Source organism: Cyclopterus lumpus, chromosome 17 (genome assembly GCF_009769545.1).
Source record: "Cyclopterus lumpus isolate fCycLum1 chromosome 17, fCycLum1.pri, whole genome shotgun sequence".
Taxonomy (NCBI): Eukaryota; Metazoa; Chordata; class Actinopteri; order Perciformes; family Cyclopteridae; genus Cyclopterus; species Cyclopterus lumpus.
Window position 1 is genome coordinate 9,636,797 of NC_046982.1, and position 12,935 is coordinate 9,649,731.

The 12,935-nt window shown below is 41.3% G+C and overlaps 1 protein-coding gene across 1 annotated transcript in view; it reads right to left on the reverse strand.

The window, feature by feature from the left end:
- LOC117746736 (neurocan core protein-like) overlaps positions 1–12,935 on the reverse strand; it is a 36,612-nt gene that overhangs the window by 4,368 nt on the left and 19,309 nt on the right. The window contains exons 11-17 of the mRNA XM_034556038.1: positions 12,747–12,909; positions 9,797–11,188; positions 6,304–6,420; positions 2,341–2,454; positions 843–894; positions 555–661; positions 96–178 (exon numbers count right to left, since the gene is read on the reverse strand). Coding sequence (XP_034411929.1) covers positions 96–178; positions 555–661; positions 843–894; positions 2,341–2,454; positions 6,304–6,420; positions 9,797–11,188; positions 12,747–12,909 — 2,028 coding nt within the window. The remainder of the gene's footprint in view (positions 1–95; positions 179–554; positions 662–842; positions 895–2,340; positions 2,455–6,303; positions 6,421–9,796; positions 11,189–12,746; positions 12,910–12,935) is intronic.

Here is a 12,935-nt window from a genome sequence, read left to right on the forward strand (position 1 = left end):
GTGTTTTTTTTAATACTAACAAAAGATTTGAAGGGGCCTTAAAAATGGATTTGAAGATTCTCACATAACAGCACAATTCAAAAGGGATCACTTACCAGATCGTTGCTATCGGTCCACTGGAAGTCTTCCTCCACAGTGCGGTCATTCAGACCAATCCAGGCATTGTCATGACCCAGACCTGTAAAACACAACCTGTTGATACACTGATCTGTTTTTCTTGTCCCACTTGTTTATTCCACCATCTTTGTCCTGTATTATTTCATTACTGCTTTGTTCTATTCGTGGCTTTCCTTCCCCATCTTGCTTTGTCTTCCATGCTCTCCCGGCATCATACATCAAAGCAACAAATCAGGAAGACTATAAGTAAAATTAACTTTTAGTGTTTATCCCGTTTTCTGTTTCAATTGTATGCATAACACTTCTTTGTTATACGAGATGTATGCTAAACGTTTATTTTATTTCATTTCATTTAGTTTCTGAATATATAAACATTTTGTAGCATTCAAGTGTCTCATGTGTACTGTAGGTTGTTTATGACAGAAATACACACATACCATTGATAAACTCCTGCTCAGTGGCTGAGATGACGCTACTGAGGTGGGCACTGTGCTCTCTGCAGTCTTTCTCTGCATCCTCCCAGGTGTGTCTATGTGTGAAGTACCTGTGGGACAGTGAAAGTGGATATGAAAGTACATATTTCATACATTACGCAGCCAGACAAGTTTAAATGCTACAGAGCGCTGTGGTAAGTATATCACGAGTAATGCAGACAGATGAGGCACCGGTGGTTGCAGTTAAATTTATTTATTTTAACAGCAGAGAGAGTTTTTCATAATTTCTACCTGTAGCAGTGGCCATGGAACTTTCTCCAACCGTGCTCGCAACCTTCTACATCTGAAAAGATGAAGAGCAAATAGAGAAGATATGAGAGAAGCAAAGATAATTTCTTGAAAAAACGTAGAAATAGCGCAGGAGCACAAAGTAAGATAAAATGGTCTGTATAAGATAGAAGGAGAGAGGAAGCTTTTTTACCAAGCGTTACATCCCATTTGGCAAATAAAGACAAAAATATACAACTCTACAATCTTTAGAGGCAATTCACAACACAAGTGGCCCTCTCGCTGCACTATTAGCATTCATTAATAACATCAAAGCCAGTGGATTCATTTACAACAGCAATGGTTAGATATTCATTCATTCTCCTTACTACTAGGACATGGCACGCACACACACACACACACACACACACACGCACGCACACACAACCCCACACGATGAGAGCCGATCTGGAGCTGGAGGAGGCTAAAACCAGTGAGGTGATGAATCAGCGCTTATGTGCGTGCTGGTTGGAGTGTGGGGTGTGGAGGGTGATTAAAGTCACCACACAGACACACGTGAGTCTTGCCTCATGCTCATGAAACTAAATTGCATCTTTATTGCTGCCGTGCCCACCACGTTGGTTGCTGCCGAAGGCCTCTTTGATTTGCTCACATTAATCCTGATTTACCTACTTCGATATTTATATTTTACAGACAAAGCCATCCGCCTGCTTGTTTTCCCTGGCTTGTTTCTCTGCCTCCCCATCCTTAGTTATGACCTGTATCTACTTAGCTTTTTACTTTAGTTAGCTTTGAACTGGTACATGGGGAAACAGGTAGCCCAAAGGAGGAAACAAAATGCACCTCCTTAAAGCTCACTGATTAACAAATTATATCTTGGCAACTCATCAAGGCAGCGAATAAGCGTGGTACACAAAATGTCAAACTTTAAATATCATCCTAAAACTAATTTGTTTTCTTTGGCTTTGTCATGATTTTACACATTTATATTTTGTGATTGTCCACTTGTTTTTATATGTTGTCTTCTCTGTCCTTTTTAATCTCCCTCCTTTACATTTTATTAATTTGGATTTTTATTATTTGGATTTTCAATTATTCTTATCTTTTGTTTTGAAAAGTGCTATGTAAATAAAGTTTGCTTTGCCTACTTCCATTTGATCCATTTTAGGGAAGCAAGAAAACTCGACAAACAATACATTATGCAGGTACAGCAATAATCTCCAACCACAAAAAAAATTACTATTCCAATAAACACTTGGAAAGCAGAGTGTGTTGAGCCTGCAGGGTTTCAATCAGTATCTGCCAGCCTGTGACACACACGTACTGACAGATGCATCTTTGTGATATTGTGTTATGGCAAACAGATGTAACAGAGACGCTGCACACTGATCAAGACTATTTTCAACAAACATTTCTCCGGTGACCGGGAATCCAAGCAAGTTCACAGCTGTGGCTGCACAACAATGTGCTGAATTTTCTGATGCAGTATTCTCATTCTCACCTTTCTCACACGTGTCTCCTCCATAGCTGGGCAGGCAAAGGCAGAGAAATGAGTCAATCTTGTCGACGCAAGTGCCTCCATTTTCACATGGTTCAGACTGGCAGTCATCGACATCTGTGAAGAGGAAAACAACTATTAGAGTTCAAAATAAAAGGATGTATTGTATTCTGCTGACCATGTTGTTCATAAAGAGAGAAAAACTCTGTGGCCGTTTGCTTCCATTCACATATGGACACAAAATGAGCAGTTACTTTAGTCCTTTGAACAGTGAAATTGTCAATTTTGGTGAGTACAGTATAATACTGTAATTCAAACAAGTTGTGAGGAGAATACAGAGTCTAATCCCTTTTTCAATCCTAATTGGTCCTCATTCACTCACTGAGGAAGACACTCTAAAAGCACTTCAAGTGTTATTACATCCTTTTACAGTAAAGAGTGTAAGGCTGACTTGATGTATGTCTAATCTCTTCTTTTGTCCCGCTGTCTTCATCTACAAAAAGGCTGCATGACTCATAAATAGTACTTTGCATTGCTTTTCCTTGACAACAGTTATATATTTGGTGGACTGGTCAGCAGAGAGGATACACCTGACCAGTGGATCTAAGTTTGAGCCCCCATGTTGGCAGCCATCCACAATGCAGGAGAAACAACGACATATGCCAACTCCAGGGCTGCAGTGCTACAGTGCTGTCAAAGCTTTTTGGGGAAAAAAGCAAGAAAAAGGAACATCTCCTCACAGGGATCAATAGAGCATCACTTTATCATTGTAAATAGGGGGCATGCAATTTTCTTTCTTCACTGTATATATATACCCTGCAGAAATATATTAAAACTCACAACAAGAGAGCAAAAAGAAAGCTCCTTGTACATTTTAGTTATTTAGTCAGTGGCTGTAGAGAGATAAATATGTCAGACAGATTGAACTAGAATGACCTTCAGGCTCATGAATTGTCTGTTTCAGATTGTTGTGACGAGACACACTGAGGGTTGCTTGCAATACGGCTTGATTTATCATTTGTTTCATGGTATGAGTGGCAAGTGAGATTGTTTTTAATCTTTTCTAAAATCAAATTAGTTTTTGCTTCAAAAATGTTTTCATATAGAAATGGTAGCTGAGGCTTTCTTTAGAACTGAAACCAGAGGTTAATGCAAATGTCTTTTCTCTCAACAGGCCTGAAGTTGAGCAATTGATCAAACAATGGTGTTTGTCCGTGAGATCAAAGCAATTTAAGAGCATAAGAAGCAACAGAGTTTTCCCCTTTTCCCGGTGAAGAAATAGTCTTCCTTGACTACTTGGTTCATTGGTTTAAATCACTTAAAGTCACTCTGTGTATAATTTGAAAAAGTCCTACTTTCGCAGTAGAGGAATCACACTATGACAATCACAATTTGGCCTTAAATACAAATACAATGAAGCTGTTCCAACTTTATTAAAAGATGTGTGGTTTTAAACTTAGATGAACCAACTTCATTTATTAGAGATTAAATAAAACCATGTGGGTAGAACTCAATTCAAATTGTGAATTTAATCTCCACAAGAGAAAATTAATCTGAAAATCACACATGTTTGGATATCCTGCAAAGTAATGGAATACATTACATATATTATTTCTTCTCAACGAAGGAGAAAACGGGAACATGTACTTCCTCAGGCTTCAAACTTAAAACAAATGTTAAATGGTTTGTATATTATCAAAACCTAGCATCTCAATACAAAATACTTATTATAAATATGATAACGCTAATGACGACCTTGAATGACTTATCAATGTGTTACTTCATAGCTAAACACACACCACCAACTCACTCCATTAAAATCAGTCCAGCTCTTTGTTAAACAAAAAAAGGTCTGATCCCCTCGTCCCTCTCATCCATTATGCAGAGGAGAAGCTGCTCCTCAGAGAGATAATACTGCAAATTTTGCAAATCCATAACGAAGACCTCCAGCATACCCACACATCAGCTGCTGGCTGTCAATTAGATTGTGTGTTTGTCCACCCGTCCGTCTTTATGTGACACTGAACAGATACAACTTGGCAATCAATAAATAAGAAGGTGTTCACAGCCAAAGACAGTTAAAAGTTAAAGGTAAAAAGTAAAAAAAAGAATATATACAGTATTATTACATTTATATTTCTACAAATATTCGTTAGCTTAGTTTTCTATTGTGTTATTGTTTTTTTTTCTCCTGAAGTAGAGAAAAGGTCCATTGTGTCAGCTTGTAGCTTCTTGACCTCTCATGTCACGTCATGTTTATAATATGGATTCTGCTAATAAAACAAAATGAATATGTTACTGTATGTGTTCCACCAAGGAGGTCACGTTTTCGTCTTTTTTGTCTGTTTTGTTTGCAGGATTATGGAAAAAATATTGGCCCGATTTTTAGAACATTTAGAATAGTCCCTGTATGAATACCACTACTAACAATAACCAATGTATTCTCTTAAAAATGCCTTTCAAGCAACGTCCTCAGAAGATGTCTTGTTAGAATAAATAAGTGAATACATCTGAGTGGGTCTGCCGTGGGCCTTTTGATCAGGGGACATTATTTAAACAAGAAATAGCAGTGGAAATAGAATGACAGTCTGTGTGTGGAGTTGTTTGAGTCTTAGATTTCTCTGCAGTCCACGACTGTGTTTCATGTATGCCACTGCGCTGCTTGTTATGTGGTATAACTCAAATTGATTGCAGTATTGTTGGGCAAATTATTGAAATTAAAAATGTAGAAACACCATCTTCTGGTGTTAAAACCGGGACACATGTGTTGCTCTCTCTCCGGTCATTTCCTGTCTGGCTCTACATTATTATAAGGCAAAGGAGTGCAAGAAGCTCATGAGGCAGCAGGTATGATAGTTGAGATGCTGAGTTGAGATGAGACAGGATGTGTTTTCAGACTACAATATACCTCAGCTCTAATAAGCCAACTGTGATATATTAGTCTGTTTTCTTTACTATGCTGTTGGCACCCATAATATTTTGTTTACATGCACCATAAAGCCGTCGATTTAAGGCGTCATATGCATCCGTTTGTGGTCAAGTTTTGAGGTGTACCCAATGACCACAGTGTAAGCTAGTTATCTGCAAGGGTTCATTCTCACCTTGAAGTCACATCTTATCCCATCACTTAGAGTTACACCTCTATGCAGAAACATCATTTAGACCTGACCATGTTGTGCTACAACCAAACAGATAGGAAGAACAATAGGGGAGCCAGCACAAAGACAGAGGGAGGGAGGAAACTGCATGTAGATAAAGAAGAATTGATCAGGAATAATTTGAATCTAGATTCTGTCAGTCCCTCTTTGTCTTGCAGTTCATGCAGGTCACAATTGGTTTTGTGTCAGCTGACCCTGACGTCTTGTAGTAGAATGTATCTTATCTCTCACCTCTAAAAGTGTAACCACAAACAACTGGGATCAGCACCTCTCAGTCCTCTTTGTAACTGAACACTGTTGTATTTTCTCTGCTGTTAGTTGCTCCTGTCAGCAACATATCAAATCCTATGAATGGATTTCTCTGAAGTTTGTCCGGGTGAAGAACTGTTTATTTAGTTTTATAAATATTCTTAACCTTCAAGTTTTTTCGTCAGGGACAAGAAATCAATTCAGCTCAAAAATTCAACTGGCTGCAAGCAGATACCCTCCGACAGGAATTTAGTTCTAAAAGAAAAACGTGGCTGTGAAAACTACCATTAGTTTGACCTTGAGGGACCAATATTATTGTCCTACTGTCAAAGGTCTGTTCTTAACCTTTGACCCCAGCCTCCATTAAAAGTCCTCCCTCGCTGTGACGTAAAGCTCGACCTTTGACCTGCCAATAGGCCATTGGAGAGCCTTATGTCAATATACTAAGACAGGGCTGACTTTATCATGACAATGTCTGGATACTTGCTTGCATATGTGTGTGCCGGTGTGGGATGTGTGCTTGTGTGTGAATGTGTGTGTTTGTGTAAGCATCACTCACCAATCTCACAGTTCTCCCCAGTGTATCCTTGTGGGCAGTAGCAGCTGTAGCCCGTTCCCTGCGGAAGGCACTTTCCTCCGTGCAGACATGGGTTTGTCATGCAGGGCTCCACCTCGTCTACAAGAGACAGACGGATGGGGGGGGGGTATTAGTGATACTGTACAGGAGAATGCTTTTTCTTTGTGGAACACAAGCTGAATACATCTGAAATATTTATTTCCATGGTGATCTTCTAAAGTTGGATGGCTTTAAGACAATTTTCCTTACCACTTCCAGAATTTTGAATTAAAATAAAATAAAGGCATATGCTACCCTAATTTCCACCATTGTAGCTTAGCCAAAACCAGCGTTTATAACACACGCATATCCATTTCACACCATGTCTCTTTTCAAAGGGATCAGAAGCCAGAGAGCCTCAACCTCGCCGTCCCCTCACAGCCACAGTTGTCATGGTTACCATATGGAAAACGGGGCTTTGGCTCACTCCACCGAGCGTAGTGGGCAGCGTGAGAACTTCAGACATTAGCCATCCTCAACAGAAATGAGCAGACCTCCCGCTGAGCGCCTCGGTCCTGCTACTCACAACCTAAATGTGTGCGTGTGTGGTCTCCTTCCACAATTACACATTTCCATATCAATTGACACACTACCACGTGTTTCTCCCCTGAGCCGCTCATTATAGCAACTTAAGGTCTTTGAAAACCACCACTCGTTCATCCCGGCCGCAAAAGCTTGGCTGTGGGAGTCTTTGTTCTGCCAGCTCTCTCTGACACTGAGGACTGCTGAGGAGGGGGTGGTGTGTGAGGTTGACTGTGTGTATGTGAGTAGGTCTGTGTTTACACAGTATGATGAGCGAAAATATGGCTGTGATTAGCCTTGAGGCTGATCCTGTCCAATAACTACCCAGAGGCAGACATCTAAAGCTCACATTCTCTGAATGATCATGATACCGGCGGCTGTGTTGGTTAAAATAAATGTTTAAGGATTTAAAAAAATAATAATAATAAAAGATTGAGTGTTTTCAATCAAAAGAGCAAGATTTGTCAATATAGCGTCCATAGATTTATGTTAAGTTTTGCTCGCCAATCCTCTGCTCGGGGTTTGTATTCTGCTGAAGTAAGGTGCTAAAACCAGCCATGCATTTCGTTTAATGTACATCAGTCCAGGCCGAAGTGTAAATGCACCCTCTGCGTCAGTCAAGGTCATACGGCTTGACAAACACCAACTGTTATGAGAAGCAGATTTACGACAGTGTGTGTGTGTGTGTGTACCCATGTGTGTGTGAAAGATAAACTCTGTGCGATTGGCCGTTCATTAAAGCGAGTGGTGCAGAAAAATCAATAGAAGTCGGTAGAAGGAGTTGACAGAGTGGACTGTCCCTCGCTTTGCACAGCGGCCGATACCACCGACAAACAACAGCAATAAGCTGGCAACAGCAAAATCCAACTAATACGTTTACAGAAATAGCACAGGAAGGGGATAATACGTGGGAGAGGCCACGTTGGGATACCTCAAAGTATTAATCCACACCTCACACATAGCCTTTGCGCCGAGTAATAAAAGCTACAGACACGGTGGAAATATGGTTTACTTTGGTAATATCATTTTCAGATAAACACTTAATTAAACCTCACAGATGGCGTTTGGCATTTCTGTGAGGACAGGGAAGCACAAAAAGGAAGGTGGAAACAAGAAACCATCTGCAATTCAAGTGTAACAAAAAGATGGTGTGATACAAATCAGTTTAAAAAGATCAGATAAGGCAGGAAAGGTTCTCTCATTGATTTAACTGACTGATAAAGTGCTCCGTGATCCAGTCAGGAGAGAGAATACTGACCACCACCATGAAACACAACCACAAGGGACTGAACTGGAGACGAGTGTGTTCACAAGACAGAGAGAGAGAGACACACAGAGAGAGAGAGAGAGAGAGAGAGATTGAAGCCACTATTCTGGTTGAAGCGCCTCATCTCACTTCTTCTGTTTGTGTAGCAAAGATATCACCGTGTGTTAGTGTGTTTATGGCCTTCTGCCTGCATGACTCCAGGGGGTGGGTCAATCAATCAACCCTCATACTGTACACCAGAAGCCCCGATGTTTGCCCTCAGCTTCTTGTCGATACAGAATACAGCTGTTTTCCACCCTCAGACTCCTCACATCCCGATCAGACATGAGCCGCTTTCATAGGCAGGAAAATAAATCAGCATGAAAACATGTGTGATAGGATGATGGCCGCCAGGTGATAGGATGTTCCCTTTGTGAGCTCTCATTATCAAGCAAAAAATAAGTAGACCAGGTGGCCAGCCAGGAGCGTTACTGAGAAATACAGAGCTGCAGACTTAATCAACAGATTGTGTGGGGCCGGGAATGTGGTCTCTGCCTCTAGTGGGAATAAAAGGTGTGTAGCTAAGGGAATAAACATAGTTATTTGAATAAATATGCCAGTAGCGAAGTCAGGGGAGGAAATGAAAAGGAAATAATAAATGATACTTACATATTTACAACTTGGGTCTTATTTTCATCTGCCTTCATTTCCTATCAGTTATGATAACCCTGAACCTACCAAAGTAATTCCTGAGACATGTAGGCACATTGACGCACCCAAGTGTGAGCAAGCAAGAAACACAAACAGTCACACAATCAATTCATCTTTACACACAGGGGCTGTGACAAATGAACACGAACATGCTAAATTCTCGGCTGTGAATATTTTGCATCAAAGCTATTCATATCGGCAGCAATGCAACTTTGAGACAATAAATGTTTGAATATATTTGCGTAGGCAGGGGACCAAATACCTCCTCTTGACCCACAGCAGACAGTCGTAAACTGTTGGATAGCCTAAGCTATCGTAAGCTATTAATTGAGTTTCCTTTCAGTGAAATGCTCTGCATTAACTTGAGTTTCCTTTGGTAAACTGTTACGCAGTGAATAGTTCAAGGGCTTTTATTGTGAAAGGTAAAAACAGAGGGAGTTAGATCTCATGTGCTGTCTTTGTCAAGGTTGAATGGAGTAGCAAAGTTTGCCATCTTGGTTTTGGACCCAATGTGCCTCTGTGTTGTTGTTCAATATAGAGTACGCACAATGTGATTTGTAGATCTTATTGGTGGTGCAAAGCCTTGAAGGGGTATGTCGATCTGTTTCTTGGCCAGTGGTGCTGGTAGATGCTGTCATCTAATTCTGGGTGAAAAGAAAAATCTAACTTTTCCTTCAACAAGCATCCAAACTCTGATTTCAAGGTATTTTGAAAATCCACAGCTAGCTTAGCACCAGTGACTTCAGATGCAGTCCTTTCAGTGAAGCAATGTGGTTTACACATTCTTAGTATTGGCAATAGAAGTGATTGTTAAAACAAAAAAAATAAGACCCACATTGCATAAAATCTGAATTTTCACTGAAGCCTATCAAATCAAAATTGTGTTTTTTTTGTCGAAAAATATCAATTCATTTCAATGAATATACGGATACATAAAAACAGGCATACAATGCTCACCTGTTGGGCTGAGAGTTATGGTGCTGGTGTTGACTCCCCCTCTGCTGCTCTCCTCTTCCATGTTGCCAGGTAACAGCGCCCCTGACCCCACAGCGTGAGACCAAGCAGGCTCTTCCACATCTGGGGGTCCCGACAGTAATGGTGGATGATCCAGAGAGCTGTTCAGAACTTCTTTCTCCACTGGGATCCAGTGGGATGATGTCAGGGTCTTAGTGGAGCTCTCCTGGATGTCTGAGTGAGTAGATGGAGCTGGGTCTCCTGATCCGGCAGTTTGAAATCGGAAAAGGAGGGGGGGGGATGATGGTGAGTTTGAGAAGGATGTGGTTTGGGAATTAGATGAAGGTGAGGAAGTGGATGGAGATGGGGAAGAGGAAGATGGACTAGATGGGGATGGTGATGGGGATGGAGACGGGGAAGAGGAAGATGGACTAGACGGGGATGGGGATGGAGACGGGGAAGAGGAAGATGGATTAGATGGGGATGGAGATGGGGATGGAGATGGGGATGGAGATGGGGAAGAGGAAGATGGACTAGACGGGGATGGGGATGGAGATGGGGAAGAGGTAGATGGACTAGATGGGGATGGGGATGGGGATGGAGATGTGGAAGGAGATTGTGATTCAAAGAGGAATTGAGATGGTGGTGGTTGGGAGGACGTGGGAGATGGGGACGCAGTAACAGAGGACAAAGGTGATAGAGATGAGGAGAGGGATTGGTATGGATCTGGTGAGCTTGATGGGGATTTGATTTTTGCTGGTGAAGTGGACAGGGACTCAGATGTAGATAAGTCAACGCTTTCCGACCTAGTTGTGGTCATCACCGTGAGCTCCAACGGACTAGTGGTAGTAGTGGTAGACGTGGTAGTGGTGGACTGTCCCTTCCTGTGACCCCTGTCTCTAGATCGTTCTCTGGATCTTTCTCTTGGTTTGCTTGTTCCAACTGGTCGACGTGCAACTTGTATCTCCCCTTTTGCTTCTGCGCCAGTGATTTCTCCACTCCCCTCATCTTCTCCTTTCCCTTTATCCTCTCCTCTCCCCTTCTCTTCTCCCCTGCTCCTGTCCTCCCCTCTGTTCTTCTTCCCCCTACCTCTACCTCCTCTACCGCTGCCTCTGGAGGATACCGTCTCCTCCCTCTTGTCACCCGGATGGGTTGTGGTTGCTGATACAACACGGATCCAGGTTTCCCCTTTGGATGAGGTGATTCCGGGTGCAGAGCTGGAGGTGGTGGAGATGTGTGTATCTGAAGTCTCCCAGCTCTTGTTGCTCTCAGTAGTCATGGAGTTACTGGAGGCCGCCAAAGTAGATGCCAGACGAGTGGGAGATTCTTCACTGACTGGTGTAGAGTTTTCCCTTGAGGAGCTGGTGAACCATGAACTTCCCCAAGAAAACAAACCTGCAGAGGGCACAAAACCAATAAAAAATGAAAGAACGAGTGAAGTCAGGAGTCCAATTATTGCACACAGAGAGAATAGAGTAAAAGGCAAAGCCAAGAGTGACTAACAAAGCACAAATCATCTTATGGATTCGCTCTGCTTTGCCAAGGGAGACAAAACAAACACTTCTAAGCTGTCTGAGGTGTCCGTCAGTTGTTTTTCCTCTATCGCTGTACCAGTGCCGCCTACACTTCAATTTCTGATCACAGCCAGCTAGCAAACCTCTGTGGATATTAAAATAAAGGTCTTAACATTTCCCTATATGGTATGCTAACATTATTGTCACATAGACAATTATGACCACAGAACACTTTAGGGATGGATAAACAATGGCAAACATTTACTTAATCTGCCTCTTTGAAAGAAACCTGATGTTTTACCCCACAAAGCCTGTCCCTCAGTGGTAATAGTGAGCATCCAGCTCAATAGAGACGTGATTTCTCTGCATGGATATGACAGTATTCCACTGCGTACTATATACCATGGAGCTATTGATAAAGGACGCTAAAGAGACATCTTATTCAGCTTTTTCCTGTGGTTTTTTGCATTATATATAGTAATAGAGAAAGGCTTGATTGATGAAATCATCATAGCATTTCTTAATCTTTATGTTGTGGTTTTATTTTCAATAAAGGTTTTAAGGACTCTTTTGTTTTCATAAGATGCTGTTATTTAAAATGATCAAACCTTCGGCCCTTCACTGTTTGTGTAACGCCTCGTAAGGTGTTGTTCTAACGGCATTCATTAATGACATTTAACTTTGATATCACATGTGTTTGTATGTTTAATGTACTCTGCTTTAAATTCATATGATATATATATATATATATATATATATATATATATATATAAGAAATGCCATTTTATTTGTGCAAACAAAAAAGAGGTGATGCTGGACACACTCCTTCTGTTCTCCTCACTGCAAGGCGTCTGTTCTCCCAGTTACTCCTTATTCATTCTGTGTTTCTCTAATGAACTTAATTCCTGGGGCTTCGTTGTACTGTAATTAATGTACCATCCTGTTGTGTTTCCCAAACACCACAGACCAATTAGTGCCTCAACAGCAGTATGTTTAGAATACTGTACATGCTCATAAATATACACTCCCATCAAGCCTGGTTGCTTTATAACTAAATGATGTGACTGTGTTCCTTTTCAGACTGCATACTGTGCTAATAGTAAGGTATTCTGTATTATGTTAACACTGGAAAAGTGTACTGTAAACTGTAAACTAAGGACTAAAGGATGTCAGTTGTGCTTGATTTCTGTGTGCTGTTGAAGGACACAATGCAATGTACACAGTGGATGGATGTGAGACAGCACCAGGAACATCTCAAAAAGCAGAAATAAAGTATTACAACTTAAAATGGTTTGCTGTCACCTTCATAAGTCTCTTTAAACAACTTTCCTCTGTTTTCTCCTTTTAAAGATATAGTCACTCATAAGCTCTCTCGGGAGGTAACCCTAGTTGATAGGCCATATAAATTCACACATTAGAAACTGTAGAAATCCACTCACTTGGTGTTGCTGCAGTGGATGCATTTGACCCATCTTCGGTCGGTTTCATGGACATCTCGTCTTCCCCTGCCTGTCTACTTGGTGCTTGGGTTCCTTCCTCATCTCCAGTCCCAGCCAGGTAGTTCCAAGGCTTCCAAATGGACTTGACAATATTTGAGATCACCTACAAATACATACAAGTTTATGCAC